Here is a 16187-nt window from a genome sequence, read left to right as displayed (position 1 = left end):
CAAACAGCCCGTCACCAGGCAATCCTCAAATTCACTGCACTCATAACCCCCCTACCATCGGTCTGAATATCTCGGGCTTGGACCCAAAGATGGGCATCAATCATTCAGAGGCCTACACAGTCACCCGTTCACCGCCCCCGCCCCCCCTTGCCCGAAGTTCTGACCCCAGCCTACTTTCACGGCTACGATGAGGCAGGCTTCATGAACAAAACTGGTGTGATGGCCTCCATTGTACCCGACATTCACTCTCCTCATCAACTCTGCGCGGACCCCATACTCGTCATCGAAACGGCACAGGACGCCAGTTCGACCCCATCCATATCCTGGAGCCTTGGCCGCTCGTTGGGCCTCTCTGACAGTCCCAGGATCGTGGGAAAACACAAGTACTCCGCTGCTTCTCCGGCGTCAAGCAAGAGAAGCCACCTAATAAATCCCGGGACCAAGACTCGATCGATGACCAAATGACTCCCGTCGACGAGGATTGGGGCAGAGTCATTCTCCCGTCCATGACCCTCACGCGCTCTCATAACCGCCGCGCCCGAGCAAGGAAAAGACAAGTACTCATTCACCCCCGATATTGGCATTGAGCAAGAGAAAACCACCGAATCGAAGGAGCAAGAGCAGAACATGAAGCAAATGAGCGCTGTCGACAAGGAATGGGGTGCCAATCCTTCCTCCGCGGAAGACAACCATGACAACCAGGAGGAACAGTCTGCCGAAGAAGAAAAAAGCGATGAGGGCCAGGAGGAACAGTCCACCGAAGAAGAAAGAGACCCTAACGACCAAGAGGAACATGCAGCTCAGGTCAGAGGTTGAGCTCAAGATGTCACTACGACAACCCCAGACATATCACTGCAACGGGAACGAGGCTTAGTATTTGGCAGATTTTTTCGTGTGACGGTCACGGCAGGCACCAAAACAGCCGCCCGTCGCATGCGCAGTGTACCGGGAGGTTCCTGCGCGGCTGGCCACGCCGCCAACGTGGCCAGTTAGCCAGCCTCCGGACCTCTTGGACTTTTCCAAGAGGCTAAAGCTGGTTCCCCTTTTTTGATAAATCATAATTGTCATTTACGCGGAAGTCCACCGTTGAAGTACACCGTTGTCTTACCGAATCAAGTTTTCTCTCATTCACTTCGCCGATGAAAACTTCTCACTTCACTCACTTCACCCAGCAACCCCAGCCACCCCTTGCCAGCTGGCAGCCGTCAGCAAACGGATGCAGACAGTGATCAAAACACCACGCACAACATTCTCGAATTTCTCTTTCTTCATAACATTATCGGATCAATTTCTCTCTTTCTGGTTGTACCTTGTCGCTGGCCCAATGTCACATCGCGCATGACGGTCTACAGGCACTTGGACATTGGGTCTCGCGGTTGGGTCTGAGCACGCTGGCGGACAAAACAGCGGCAATACGAGACCTAGCCATGCCTAAGAACCTGAAGGAACTGGAGGCTGGCCTGGGTATCATGGGATACTACCGCGAGTTTGTCGATCATTTCTCCGCAGTGGCAGACCCGTTGAACAGGCTCAAGGCACAAGGTTTTCGGCGGGCCCCAATCAAGAACCCTGCACGGGACTCGTACGCGGCAAAAATCACTTTCCCTTACAGCGCTGAGCCCCCCGCGGATACTTCCACCCCGTCGCTGCGTCGTGAAGCTGAACGCATACGCCGGCAAAATGACAATGCCGGGCAGCTGTGGGAGGAATGCCAAGTGGCTTGGGAAAAGCTGAAGACCGCCCTCGTCAACGCAGTCGAGCTGGCACACCCAGGCTTTGACAAACCCTTTAAATTACACGTCGACGGCAGCAAAGAACGCGGATTCGGTGCCGCCCTCCACCAAACACAAGAAGACGGGAAGCTGCGTCCTATACTGTTCCTATCCAAGAGCCTGTCACCAGCCGAACAAAATTACGGCGCGACAGAGCTGGAGACAGCCGCTCTAGTGTGGGCACTGCAGAAGCTGGAACATTATCTAGACCACGCACAGATCGTCGTGGTATCTGACCACACCGCGATTCGGGATACGTTCGCGAGCATTAGAAACGGCAAACCAAAAGGCAAATACCGGTTGGTGAATTGGCGATTATATCTTGAACGTTGGCGTCGGAACATCAAGATCAAGTACAGGGAAGGTCGCGCTCACGTCAACGCCGACGCCCTGTCCCGACTGCCCACGGTTCACGACGTCGTCGAGGTGATGCTCACCGAGTCGATTTCAGCGGCGACGCCCCAGCCAAAAACCACTCCCCTCGCCGATGATTTGTTGACTCGCATTGCACAGGCGCTGCCGGCAGATCCAACCTTTCGGAAAATCTACGCACGTTTACGACAAAACGAGGCACCGGATATATTACACCATTTTGCTATCCAGCGTGACTCGAAGCTTCTCTATTTCTACGACGCTGACAACTGGCGTTTGTGTGTACCTGAGAAAATGATCGATGAAGTCATTCGCGTTGGGCACGATGATCGATCGCACGCGGGCGGAGCTCTGCGCACGTACGGATTCCTCCGTGATTACGTCTTCTTTCACAACATGCGCCGTCGTGTCGCCGCATACGTGTCAGCGTGCCCAGAATGCCAAAAATCTCTGCCCAGGAGGTCACTGCCTTACGGGAATATGCAACCTGTGCCTATGCCAAAATGCCCTTTCGCCACTGTGTGTTTGGATTTCGTCACAGGCCTGCCAGAACACGACGGGGTCGACTGCTTGCTCGTCGTAGTCGATAAATTTTCCCGCCTCGTTCGATGCCTGGAAGGCCGGACGGACTGGTCCGCCGAGCAGTGGGCAACGAAATACATACGTCAGGTGTATCCCGAGTGGGGCATGCCGCACCAATTCATACATGACGCCGATCCGAAATTCGTGTCGCACCTTTGGCAAGCGCTGTGCGACGCCTCGAACACCACCAATAGGCCAACCACAGCTTACCACCAACAAGCGAACGGCCTGAGCGAACGCACTATTCAGACCTTGGTGCTGTGCCTGCGTTCGGTGATCGGAGGCCGCTACGACACATCGCAATGGCGCAACTACCTACCTCACGTCCTATTCTCGCTGAACACATCAATACAAAGCGCAACGGGCCTGTCGCCGTTCGAACTACTGTACGGACGCAAGCCACGTCATTTCCTACAGCTTTCGGCCACCGCAGAAGACGAAGACTTCGGGTCTTCACAGAAAGCGCGTTTCGCCGACGCCTGGGACGCAGCCCAGCTGGCCGTGGCCCGCACCAAGATTTACTACGACGCAAAGCACCGAACACCCCCTGCTCTGGACGTGGGCGACCTGGTGTACGTTAAGTTGGCCAAGCCGGGCGCAGACGGCTACCACCTTAATCACCAGACGAAGTTGTCCCATCGACGTGCCGGTCCTTTCCCCATCACGAAACGTATATCCGCGCTACGTTTGGAACTCGGCTTGCCCTCCTACCTCAATTGGCGGCCGGAATTCAGCATCGAACATTTGGAACCCGTCCCGGCCTTACCCCCCGGGCCCCTGAAAGGCACGGACAAGTACATCATTGAGAAGATCATCGCCCACCGCCGCGTGGGACGCAAGCGACAATACCTGGTGAAATGGCTCGACTACGATGAGACATACGATAGTTGGGAACCTGAGGACATATTACAAGAGGATGTGCCGAAACTCCTTGATCTTTATAAACAGCAACACAACCTTGTCTCGCGAGGACGCCTTCCACGCTCGCGATGACACCAAAGCCGTCCGTCGCCACGTCGACGCGCGGACACACCTCGGCAGGCACGTCGGGCCGTGTGAACCCAGCCCTGTTGCGCCCCTTGGGGTCGGGCTGGGCATTATTTCTTATGGATCCAGTTTCGAAAATTCTTTTACGATCAACTACAGCGTTATTCTAACGTCAGACCGCCAATCATGTCACGACATCACTAGCCTCTCTATCTTACTTTCACTATTCGACGCGTTTCCTATTGATTCCTCCCTTCCTCGCTTAAGTGAAAATTTTTCTTAACCTGGCGGCAATCTGAATTGTTTTCGTGAGGATCTGCCAGCTGTTAGGGCCGGCAACCCTGAAGGCCTGCCGGCCGTCGCCCGTTTGCACCTCACCCGGCCAACAGCAATCACATAAAATACAATTACGATTCATAGCCCCCCCACCCCTTTTTTTTCTCCTCACCATTCCCGCCTTGACTGTCGTTATGGCGGAAGAAGACAAGATTCCGATGAGCCCCGCCGAGACGGAGGAACCAGTCGAGTACCAGGGCAGCGATGTCGATGAAGACACTGCCAAAGAAGAAAACGCGGACGAAGCCGCCGAGGACGGAGGCAGCGATGTCGATGAAGACACTGCCAAGCATGAAGACGCGGGAGAAGTCGCCGACGAAGAAGACGCCAACCAGGACGGCGAGGAAGTTTCCCCTAAGGACGACACCGCGCCGGCTGAACTCGTCTATAACAGCCTGACCGGCCTTCCCCTCGGCCAAGTCATCGCAAAGCCCTTCCGCCCCTATGGCACGCCCCTGACCGTCGCCGCCATCGTTCACATCAATGATGCCATGGCTCCGGGCTACAACGCGCGTCATGTGCAGTCAGCCGCCCGAGAAATCGGCCTTGGGGTCCGTACCGATGTGTCAATCATTTTGGGTGATTACCAAGTCCCTTCCATCGACGTGCAGGGTCTGTTGGAACACGAACACGGCACGATTCGCGTCTTCCGCCTGGGCATCCCCATAAACACGGAGAATTTCGTGTACACCCACCAGAAGCCACCAGCGGCGCGGCGGAAAGTGCTATTCCCAGAGCAATCGGACCTTTACTCAACCCTGAACGCCACGTCCTCCACCCCCTGTGAAGACGGTGACGTTGACATTATGGCAATTTCGGTCCCGAAAACAGCTGTGGTTTTCAGCCTGGCCGCACCTTCCTACGGGAAGTGGCAAAAATCGGAGGCGACTACGCAAAGATCGGCACCCAGATGGGAGAATGGGCGCGACAAGTGAAGCAGGAGGACGTCGTCCGCATCACGCTGTCTCGCGCGGGCCAGGGCGAGGACGTGTTCATGTGGCCTGACCTTGACCAAGACCTTGCTCCGCACAACCCGTTCGCTGCCATGATACCTGCGCACATCCGCGACTTGACTGGGGATACGGTACAACTCCCTACAGCTGAATCTCACGACGTGATGCCTAAGCCTGTCCCAATCACAAGCCTTTTCTTTGACCAAACCCATCACTACGCATCCCTGTTGGCCGGCGTTTGTGATGAGATGCGTCATAACAATTTACTGGCTTCCGTCGGTGCACAAGTGAACAGTTTCGCTAGGTTCTTTGAACTCCCCTCTCCTTGGACGGAGACCCAGGAAGAACAAATGGCGAACTATGGTCAGATTCTCGCCGATGGCGCAGCTACGGAGTTCTACATGGTCGTCGAGATCACTGACGAAAATCGTGAGCTGCTTGGCTCGGTCGGCGATTCAGTCGTGATCACTACCTCCGGCATCCAGGCACAATCCCACCCGCAGCCAAACCCAACCGACGCTGTGCACATCACCCGCGTCGTGGAAGATCTCATGACCCGTTACCAAGACGCGGAAAATCACGCCCTGAGCGCCCTTTTCGGCGAAGAGGCGACCGCCCTTGCCGCGGCAAACCAGCAAGGCCAAGACGGCGGGCCCCAACAGGAGGTTTTCCATGACGACGCGACGCGGGCTGACATCATCCTTGACGCCATCTACAACAGCATGCGCAAGACCATAGCCTCCTTCGTGTCAAACGCTGCGGCAAGAGAATGGGCGGCCGCCAATCCAAGCGACGTCGCCATGTCGGACTTCGCTCGCTACGTTTATGAAGTCACGACGCAGTTGCGTCGCCGGTCTTGCGAAGACCAGGACTCCTACCGCGAACGTCTTCGCGCATGGGTCACGGCTCACCCAGCGGTCGACGGCGAGAACCGGCACAGTGAGAGAGGTTTGTCGTTCCGTGGGATCCGCGTCATGCCGCCACCTGGAGTCACGCTTCATCACGCCATGTTCTTGGTTCGCCGCCCCCTTCAGCCTGACTACCCCAAAGCGTACAAGGCCCCATACCTTATGATGTCCTTCCCCCTGACGGCCTACCCTGAAAACCTGTCAGACTTCTCCGGCGCGTGTTTCCCTACCCCGGGTGGAAGAACGCGCGACGCGGACGCGAACCAGGCTGAAGACACAATGTCGGCAGGTTGTGTGGTCGTCCAAATCTCCGTGCAATTGGACTCTGCCACGCTCAAACACGAGCTGAAGGCCCTACACATCATGCACCAACTCCGAGCCGCAACAGATGGCGGAATGTTCTGGCAATACATCCGCACTTTCTAGGACTTCCCGGTACAGTATCACCGCAATCTCCTTTCTGTCTTCCCCAGTCTGAATGGTCTGGCCGACCGTGATGACGTGCCCACCTCCCTCCTTACCGTCTTGGCCGAAACGAAAGCGGGCAAAGTTGTCGTCAGCGGCTGCCCTGGCGCCGGCAAAAGCCGTTTGCTGCGCATTATCGCGGAACTCGCTCTTCGTGGCCCCTATCGTCCCAAAGGTGATTCCGCACTACATGTCGCTCCTGCTGTCACTCAGCTCAACGAGCAGACGCGCGCGGAAGTCGACGCAGCGATAGATGGTTTCGACGCCATGGAGCTGTGGGATAGGGAAAATATGGAAATCCAAGACACGGAGCAGGAGGCCCAGCCCGTGCAGGAAGACCAGCCCACCCAAGATCAAGCCGCAGAGCAGGAAGCCCAGTCCGCACAGATGAATGAGGACCAAACCCCTAAGGCGCCCGAGAAGCGTCAAGGCTTCGTGCTGCTCGCAAAACCTAGCCCGGCCATTTTAAGACCCCGTGGCGAGAAACGCGTCCAAATCCTGTGGTCGGCTCCAGCCAACAAGATCGCCGACGATGCCGCACAACGCCTCATCAAGGCCGGCATTGTCGCGATGCGTGCCTACACCTTCTCATCGGAGCTCATTCCCCTTGTGAAGCCGCCCCCAAAGAAGCGTCAGGAGTTGACTGCGAATCCGGACAAGCCAATGACGGAACGCTATTTCACCAACCATCGAAATGAGCTGTTCAGACAGAACGCCGCGCAGTTGACTGCCGCCAACGACCCTATTTCGCTGTCCAGCCAAGTCATGGTGCGTGTGGACCCGGCAGACCGTCGCATGGTCGTGTTAGCTCGGGCGCGTGAATTATACGAGACGGACCCTCATATGTACTCGTTAGGCAAGGAAAGTGCGACGACAGCCGCCAAATCCCTGCTGGAGGAAGTGGCAATGACCGCTCAAGTGCTTTGCTGCACACCGGTGGCTGCCCGCACGCTTGGCAATAACACCCAATACGTCCCCTCCCTCATTTTCTCTGACGAGAGCGGACGCCTGACGGAGACCCAATTCTTCGTCCTCACCTCCTGCTGGCCACACACAGCGACCTTCATTGTCGGGGACCCCCAGCAATCCAATGCGGTGGTCCCAAGCAAGCACCAAGTCCTTCGCTTCCCCGCGACCGGCGAAGACGAGGCCGTGACCGTTTGGCAAGATCGTTTCGGCGCCCAACGCGAGGTTAGCCTGCTACAGCGTGCCGAGGAAAACAACAAGGTTGACTTGTACCTACGCACCAACTATCGCTCCAGTGGTGGCATAATCAAATGGCCATCTCGTCAGTTCTACCGCGGCGAAATGACAGTCGCTCGGGCAAATCAGAGACTGGCGAAACCACAGCTCGTCATCATGGAATACCTCAAGCAATACTCCCCAGACCTTCGCTTTTGTGGTCTCTTCATTGACCTGCCGGACATGTTCGAGACGCAGGTGGCCAAGTCCTACACCAGCTCGACCACCGCGCGCTTCTGCGTGGAGCTGGCCGTTGACCTTTGGCGCAAACTTCCCATTCCCAGCCGACACGATGACACACGCCGGTGCAAGATCCTCATCATCACTGGTTACTCCGTACAGGCCGCTGAGATGAAACACCCCGTGAGCAAGATCGGACAACACTGCGTCCCAGAGGGCGCTTTGCAAGTTCGCACCGTGGATGACTCTCCTAGTCATGAAGCGGAAATCGTCATCGTGGATTTCCCTCGCAAGTCGAAAGTCGGTTTCTTGGATGAGCCCCGCCGTGTTAACGTGGCTTGCACTCGCGCCCACTATTGCACCATCTACGTCGGCAATGTGGGCAACCTGGAGCGAAGCAAGTTGTTGGACAACCTCATATCTATGCATCGCCAGAGCGACGCCCTGATCACACTACAGCAACGCCCGGAATTCTGCGACCGCTGTTTTGGCACTGGTCACACGCGTCGTGGTTGTAAAGACGCCATCGGGGAAAACACACTCATCTGCCATTGCTGCAGACGTGGCAAGCGCGATCACAGCGGCCGAACGTGCAGACGCACAAACGTGACCGCGTCCTTCGACATCAGCAAGCCCCTGTCGCCCCTCGACTCTACAACTCGCGACCTGCTCGCAGGCGCCATGGTGTCCCGCGCCAAGACCTACAGACAGGAGGTCGCCGATGGAAGATTCGCCATTGATGACGACGGCGCGAACTGGCGTTCCACGTGCGGTCTGCCACAGCCCCGCGACGATCCGAACGATGACCCGAACAATTGGGGTGAAGCTGCTGCTGAGCCCGCCGTTGAGACCGCCGCCATCGCTGATGCGCCCGCCGCTGACGCCGCTGTCGCGGACGGTTGGGACGCGCCCGCCGCTGACGCCGCTGTCGCGGACGGTTGGGATGCCAAGCCGGTTGCTGACGCCACCGATGGGGATTGGGGTTTCAAGCCGACGACGGGGGAGTCGCCCAATGACGATGGAGGATGGTAAACGGATTGAATTGGATTGGATTGAGGATGGACCGACGTTACTTGTTGGACTTTTGGACTTGACTTTGATTTAGACTTCGGACCTTGCTTTATGTATTATTTGAGGAGGATTGTGTTACATCTTTGCTTTGATATCGCGGACGATATCTTATTTTTATACCGGGGGTTGTTGGCAGGCGCGCCTCGCTGGCTGAGTCAGCATGGAGCCCCTCATCAGCCACCACCTTCGCACTCTCCATAGCTTCTTTCTTCCTCGATCATCACAATTCTCATCCAGGTTCTTCAGTTCTGTGCCCGGCTGCGTGACGCCCATTTCCTCGCTTTCGCTTCGCTTGTTCTTTCGCTCTATGAGCCGCAACAGAGATAGTGATATTGTGTATTGGGCGTTCTGTTCGCAGTGGACACACTAAAGAACTTGAGCGCACCAACGTGGCATTCACTCGTCACATGTTGCTCTCGGTGACTGTGTGTTCTAAAAGTATTCTCGACAGACTCGGCAAGAATCTGAAAGAATATCACGATTGGCATCACGGGTTTGAACTTGCAACGGAAGTCAACGGCTGGGACTTTTGGTGCGATAAGTGTTGTCAGCATGGACACACGCGCGAACGCTGTGGTGAGACTCAATGCAGAATCTGCAGCCAGCTTCATGCCACCCGTCGATGCGAGTTCGTGCCCAAGGATAAATTGATCTCTGATGAGAAATGGACGGAGCCTGTGCAGCGCGGAAGTAAAGGTATCTGACCATTCCATGTACGATAGTTGAGATGGTCAGGATAGTTGATAGTTGAGATGGTCAGTTGAGATGGTCAGGATAGTTGAGATGGTCAGGATAGTTGAGATGGTCAGGATAGTTGAGATATGTGAAATACCGAAGATATGTAAAGTACCTGAGATATGTGAAATACCTAAGATATGTAACACCTAAGATGCCTCAGAGAGGTGAGATACCTAACAGGGGACAAATACATGCTGCCACCCTCTGTACACGTCCCGCAAACTGTTTGTCTATCGCGGGAATGCCGGCAGAAAGCTGCCATTCTATTAATCAGAATTTAAAAAAAAAGTGTCTCTGAAATTCACTTTCTACGGCGAAATCAAATTGAATACCAGGTGATAACTATCATGTAGCGACATATTCACCGTTACGTAGCGTTTGAGTCCTGACACAAGCCAGGCGACCCTCTTTTTTAATCGTCCCCCTTGATGCCACGACATCCAGTTCCAACCACTTTCACAAGCATTTCACCTCACTAAATCGTCATCAGGGTAGAAACTGCCCACGGCCTACCTCGCTTCATTGAGCCCTCTACTCTCATTCATCTTCAGGAGCTTCAGTTCATCCTTTGCGGCTGCCGTGCGTGCCCGCCTCGCGCCACCCTCCGCCGTCAGCCCTCTTGTTTGTCCCCCTCGCCGTCCAAACGATGCGACAGCACTACCAAACCTAAAAGAACGACTCGCCGAGACCGATAGAGCATTTCATAAATAGATTCCCGATTTCCTTACACTCAGCCTGCATCCAGCGACCGAACCACATCCCACAGCCATGGCCGCGCACGGCTCGTCGGGGACGTCGCTGTCGCGCTCCGAGACGCTCAGCCTGCTCACCGTCGCCGGGGCCTCGCTCGCCGTGCTGGCCAACACGTTCCGCGGCGACGGCGAGCCGTTGATCGCGTCGCTCGCGCTCTCGTGCGCCGCCTTCGCCCTCTGCTACGCCATGATCCGCTGGCTCGGGCCGACCTTTGTGCGCGCCGGCTTCCGCGGCCGCGACCTGTCCAAGCCCAGCCGGCCGGAGCTGCCCGAGTGCATGGGCGCCGTCTGCGCCGCCGTCTACCTGCTCACCGTCATCGTCTTCATCCCGTTCCCCTTCTACAAGGACATCGTCGCCGCCACCAGCGGCGGCGGAAACCGCGACGTCGTCCTCAAGGTCGAGCACGTCAACGAGGGGCGCTTCCTCCATCGCTTCCCGCATAGCAAGGTGCGTTTCCCAGCACTGGGCCTGCTGTCCTAGAACACCATTGGACTGACTGAGTTTTTGTGCGCAGCTCGCGTCGTATCTCGGCGCCATCATCTCCCTGCAGACTATCGCCCTGCTCGGCATCGGCGACGACCTCTTCGACATTCGCTGGCGGCACAAGTGGTGGATCCCTGGCCTCGCCTCTATCCCCATCCTCGTCGTCTACTTTGTCGACTTTGACGTCACCAGCATCGTCATCCCCATCCCGCTGCAGCCCTACCTCGGCGAGCTCTTCGACCTCGGGCCCCTGTACTACGCCTACATGGCCTGCATCGCCATGTTCTGCCCGCAGAGCATCAACATGCTCGCCGGCATCAACGGCATCGAGGTCGCCCAGTGCCTCGTCGTCGCGCTCCTCCTCGCCCTCAACGACGCGCTCTACCTCGCCACCCCCTACCCGCACCCGGCCACCGACTCCCACCTCTTCTCCCTCTACCTGCTCCTCCCCTGGATCGGCGTCTCGGCCGCCCTCCTCCGCCACAACTGGTACCCCGCCCGCGTCTTCGTCGGCGACACCTACTGCTACTTCTCCGGCATGGTCTTCGCCGTCGTCGGCATCCTCGGCCACTTCTCCAAGACCCTCGGCCTCCTCCTCGTGCCCCAGTTCGTCAACTTTGCCTACTCGGTGCCGCAAATCTTCGGCCTCGTCCCCTGCCCGAGACACCGCATGCCCCGCTTCAACGCCCGCTCCGGCTTCCTGGAGCCCTCCGTCACGCCGTGGGCCGTCGACCGCCAGCCGCACCCGCTCGTCGCCCTCGGGCTCCGCCTGCTCGGCCGCTTTCGCCTCCTCCGGGTCGTCACCGACGACGAGGGCCGCTTCGTCGAGACCAGCAACTTCACCCTGCTGAATCTGTGGCTCGTCTGGCGCGGCCCGCTGCGCGAGGATCGCCTTGCGACCGAGATTACGCTTCTGCAGCTCGGTCTCGGCCTATTTGGCCTCTTTGCCCGACACAGACTCGCACTGCTCGTCTTTAAGGAAGATAACTGGAGTACGGTACAGCACTAGCTGGGTGCTAGTAAAGGGACAATGTACACGCAAGACTAAAATAATCAGCAAAGATCAGCTTGCTATAGCGCTTTATGCAGTGTAATAGACGCAATGATACCCACGAGACAATCATGATTTTGAATGATCTGGATTCATCAAAAGAGAGACAATTGCCCAATTCTTGGACCATGTATTGCCCCTGTAGCTGCTAAAGTGTGGAAAGGTGCCAATCCCAGTCCGAGTATAGTGTGGCTATAATACAATCAAAAGAACAAAAACTATGACCGATCAAGGCCACGAGCTTACCAGGGTCGCGCCTCATTTCTCCGAAACAACAAGCCCTCCGGTTTTGGAATAAAAACGTAAAAAAAGACAAATAATGGAACACAACATATTAAATGAGTGGCGCAGACCATTGGTGTCGCCAGGGCCAAGTGCCACGCATCCAATACCCTGTCCGCAGAAAGCAAACCGTCTCCAGTCAAGCGCCATAAAAACAACAGTGATTTCCTTCCATTTTGCCTCCTGAACGCCTCAAACAGTGGTATAATCCGTAAAGTGTTGTAGCCAGCAATCGAATCTTCATCATGCAACCCGCGCAGCAGGGTTGCTTCCCGCATTATATATACACCACACACCAAATCAATACACTTTTTAGATGCCACCGTTCGCGTTCGCGGTTGGCAAAGGTTCCTTTTCCTCGATTTTTTCAATGCCTTGAAACTCCGTCGTCATTTCAACCTTGATGTCCTCTGGGCTCGAAAGAGTCGACTTGAGCGATCCAGGCCCGCTAGAGTCCTTCGTACCACCCTTCTTCATCCGGCTCTTGGTGTAATCGCTTAAACTTAGCTTCTTCTTAACAGGACTGTGTTTAGCGATTGCACTGTGGACAGCAGATGACTGGAAAGGGCTCGGTATGCCATTGGCTGCGAAAGGTGACAGTGCCGCCGAGCTAGAGGCTGACAAGGGAGTCGTACCCATAGGTGCCGACAGTCCGCTGTTGTCAAACGTCGGGACTGGTGGCATCTGCACGCGCAGATCGGGAGTCTTGATCGTGCTACATGCATCAGCCGTTCCGTTCACCCCTTCCGACGGGGGCGCCGGTGCGTCGGGCATGGCTGTATCTGGCTGAGAAGCATCTGCTCGTTGGTTGTCTTTGTACTCCGAATCTGAGGGAGCAACGGCAGGAACATCAATATCCATTGCAATCTTTGGTGCAACATCTGTCAGAGTTGGCTTTTGCTCCGTCGTGTCCTCAGCCTTGATTCTATACCGACTGTTGAGCAACCGACGAGATAACGGGATGATCCTTTTCTTGGGGGCTGACAAACGGCAGGGCTCACTGAACCACTCGCCCTCGACCGGATCTGTCTGAACTCCTGCGTCACAATATGACGGTCGAGAGCCTGATGACGATTGGCGAGGTCGTTGTACCAAAGCGGGACTCTTGAAAGGGTTAGAAGGCAGGCTGGGGGATAACGAGCTGGCTGGAGATCCGGTTTTGCTCCTCGAAGTGCCTGCGTCGACATAGCCGCCAGATACCGAGGAGCCTGAGCGGGCCTTGGATTTTGAAGAAGATGTACCATCGGAGACGCGCTTCTTTTTTCTTGGAGGAGGTTGCTGCTCCATGCGACGGAAAGAGTCTTCGACCATCGCGACCTTGCGCTTATCGCGATCCGTGGGCTCCGTGAGAATTCCCAGCTGATCGAACGAGCCTTGTCGCACTGGCGTTGGGTCTCGACTGGTAGGCTTGCTCGTCAAGGAGAGTGTTTCGAGTTTGGCATGGTTATCGGTCATTTCGTCGCCATGGCCCTCGCTAGCAGCACGGCTGTTGGTGGCCTGGCCAGTGCTTGTCGGGGACACTGTATGATTGCGAGACTTGCGCGATTTCTTCTTATTTGGACGGCCGCGGCCGCGAACATGGAAATAGTGTCGGTGAAAGCGGGCGAACGCGCAGTTGTTTTCCAAGTCGCAAGCACAACCACCATACTCCGAAAGCATTCGGTCGATCCAGTTCGAAATGGCAATGTACTCGGACTCTTCCAAGGCTGTTTGATCCTGTATCACGCTCTCGTCATCGCTCAATCCTAGCAGGTGCAGCCACCTGGCACAGACACTTTTTTCCAACCGAAAATCCCATGGTAATGTGATTTGTTCGTTAGCAGCAATATACCGGTCGCTAACGAGCCAAAAGTGATATTCAGACCCCCCGGACAAATAGGTATCGAGTTGAGCGTTGGGCTTGCAGCTGCGGCGCACATAACGCGCAAGAGAGCCTTCTTTCCTCGTGTCAATGTAGAGGGGCAGGACGGGGTGAAAGAAAACGAAGGGGAGTGGTGATGATAGATCGGTCCATAGATTCTCTGGATCAGCGCAGTAGTCCTTCTGAAACCCAATCTCGCCGTTGAGTTCAATCAGCGGTACGTCTTTCTCTATAGGAGCAGTGGACTTGACAAAGCGCCATCGCAAGGTTGTGCCTTGTTCCAAGGAGCGAGTAGCATCCTTGACTTCGAGCTTCGGTCTCTTGTCATCCAAATTTGCAGGCTCCTCCTGGAAGACATCGGTATGAGTTCGGCCCACCTCTTGCTTCATCGCATCGGGCTCTCGCAACCAGCGCGACAGAGCAGTGGGAATGGCCAGGCTGGCAAAGGCATTATTATGTGTATCGGGGACGTCGTGTTCATTGTAGAGAGAATAGAAACCGGCGGAGTAATGATGAATCTGAAAGTCGTCGGGGAGGTCAGGTGGAGTTGTGGCAGGGCTGGGAGGGTGTGCAAGATTAGAACGGGAGTTGGCGAAGGAGGGACTGCGCTTTGACGGCTGTGAGCTGACAGATTGCGAAGTTTTGTGTGAGGACTTTGATTTCTTGGCTTGATTATCAGCGGCCAAGTTGGACTGCTTGCCAGCCTCGGTCCCGCCGTTTGCTGCGTTCAAAGACAGCTCCGAGGGCTTTGATCGCTTCTTGCCGTTCTTGGTGGAGGGTGGCCTCTTGACCTTCTTCTCGGGCGAATCCTCCTCTTGCGCAGTGGCATTTTTTAATCGCAGCGTTCGTTCGATGGCTTTTTGGCGATTCAGGGGGCGAGGTTTGCAGTCTGCACACGAGTGGGAAAAGTCCTCACGAATGGCCTCGTCCCTGTTGTCAGGGTAGAAGCAGTCAATGTGCTGCCATGTATCACAGTTATCGCAATATATCGTGTTTCCGTCATCGTCAGAGAAGTTGCAGATACACTTGATGGTGTAGGGTTCTTCCTCGGCAGTCTCAGCGCTAGGTTCTGCGTCCTCCTTGGCAGGGTGGGCACTAGCAGGAGAGGTAAGGGAGGTCTGACTGGGAGCCGCGACTTGCGTTGGCAGCGGTACAGGATTTTCGGTCATAATCTGGGAGTCGGTCGTAGGGGGAGACAGCTGGGAAGATTGCAGGAGGGACGTTGTTCGTCAATCGAATTACGCTCGCGGTCTTGACAGCATGGCGACGCCTTGGTCGACGCGTGCCAAGGGGGATCGAGCGCTTCGAAATCCGGTCGCAAGATTGTAAGGCCTGCGGCAATGGCCAGTGGAAGCGGCGTTGTGGCGATCGGCTCGTTGTTGCAGCTCGTGTTGGCGAGGGAGAGAAGAGGGCGAGGTTGCTTGTTCGAGTTGGTGGCGGCAGCCAGAAGGGCAGCAGGGTCGCGTCGCGCTCTTGAAGGAAAATAAAGCGAGGAACAAGTTGGGACAGTCGAAGCAAGCGCCGAAAGAGGATCATGCAACGTGTCCAGTGAGTGTTGTGGCGGAAGGCGAAAGTTGGTTGATGAGGCAAAAGTCTCGAGGAGGGAGCGAGGCAGGAAAGTTCGAGGGGAGGATGCGGTTGTCGCAAGGAGACAAGGACAAACGGAAAGGGGATGTACACGATAGTTTTAAAAGTAAACAAGGTTGACGGTGAAAGTAATGCGACTGTATGACGAGGTAAGGATAGCGAAAGAGAGGAGGGTGTCGAGAAGAAACCGTGATGAAGACGAGGGTAGGAAATGGGAACGAACGGGGAGGACGGCCGGGGAGGAGCGACAGGAAAGCGCAGCGCAGTGCAGTGCAGCGCAGACAGACAAGCCGACCTGGTCGGTTTTGCTGCTGGCTCGCTCACTAACTACTTTGGCAATCCCACCAGCAAGAGGAGCGCCGCCCAATGAATGGCGCGCTGGGGTGGGTACCTGGGTACCTCACACCACTAGGTAGGAGGATGGTGGGTTTCCTTTTATTTTTTTTCCCCCCCAAAAATGCTTCGGGGAAGCAAGCGACCGGGCGACGACGAGCAGGAATCCATCCCGTCGGTGGGCGGGCTGTGGTGGTGGGTTGGCGATGGTCTTGAGTCGTCTCGCTGGCT

General features: G+C 56.0%; 5 protein-coding genes across 5 annotated transcripts; 4 read left to right on the top strand and 1 right to left on the bottom strand.

Annotated features, from left to right (window-relative positions):
- Positions 1–627: 627 nt before the first annotated feature.
- ISF_05379 (hypothetical protein) lies at positions 628–816 on the top strand (the record flags this gene model as incomplete). Its single annotated transcript, XM_018848984.1, has 1 exon — positions 628–816. One exon carries the CDS (start codon positions 628–630, stop codon positions 814–816), a length of 189 nt encoding a protein of 62 aa, XP_018704120.1.
- A 611-nt stretch (positions 817–1427) lies between these two features.
- On the top strand, positions 1428–3719 carry ISF_05378 (Ribonuclease H-like protein; the record flags this gene model as incomplete). Its single annotated transcript, XM_018848983.1, has 1 exon — positions 1428–3719. The coding sequence occupies one exon, from the start codon at positions 1428–1430 to the stop codon at positions 3717–3719; it is 2292 nt and encodes a 763-aa protein (XP_018704119.1).
- Positions 3720–4183: 464 nt separating this feature from the next.
- On the top strand, positions 4184–8829 carry ISF_05377 (MFS monocarboxylate transporter; the record flags this gene model as incomplete). Its single annotated transcript, XM_018848982.1, has 3 exons — positions 4184–4771; positions 4894–6308; positions 6384–8829. 3 exons carry the CDS (start codon positions 4184–4186, stop codon positions 8827–8829), a joined length of 4449 nt encoding a protein of 1482 aa, XP_018704118.1.
- Positions 8830–10374: 1545 nt separating this feature from the next.
- ISF_05376 (UDP-N-acetyl-glucosamine-1-P transferase Alg7) lies at positions 10375–11851 on the top strand (the record flags this gene model as incomplete). The annotated part of the gene is made up of 2 exons (XM_018848981.1): positions 10375–10806; positions 10874–11851. The coding sequence occupies 2 exons, from the start codon at positions 10375–10377 to the stop codon at positions 11849–11851; spliced, it is 1410 nt and encodes a 469-aa protein (XP_018704117.1).
- Positions 11852–12487: 636 nt separating this feature from the next.
- ISF_05375 (SET domain protein) lies at positions 12488–15205 on the bottom strand (the record flags this gene model as incomplete). Its single annotated transcript, XM_018848980.1, has 1 exon — positions 12488–15205. One exon carries the CDS (start codon positions 15203–15205, stop codon positions 12488–12490), a length of 2718 nt encoding a protein of 905 aa, XP_018704116.1.
- Between the last annotated feature and the right edge of the window lie 982 nt (positions 15206–16187).

This window comes from Cordyceps fumosorosea (genome assembly GCF_001636725.1).
Source record: "Cordyceps fumosorosea ARSEF 2679 chromosome Unknown scaffold_12, whole genome shotgun sequence".
Lineage (NCBI taxonomy): Eukaryota > Fungi > Ascomycota > Sordariomycetes > Hypocreales > Cordycipitaceae > Cordyceps > Cordyceps fumosorosea.
This window is presented reverse-complemented; position numbering and strand designations above follow the sequence as displayed.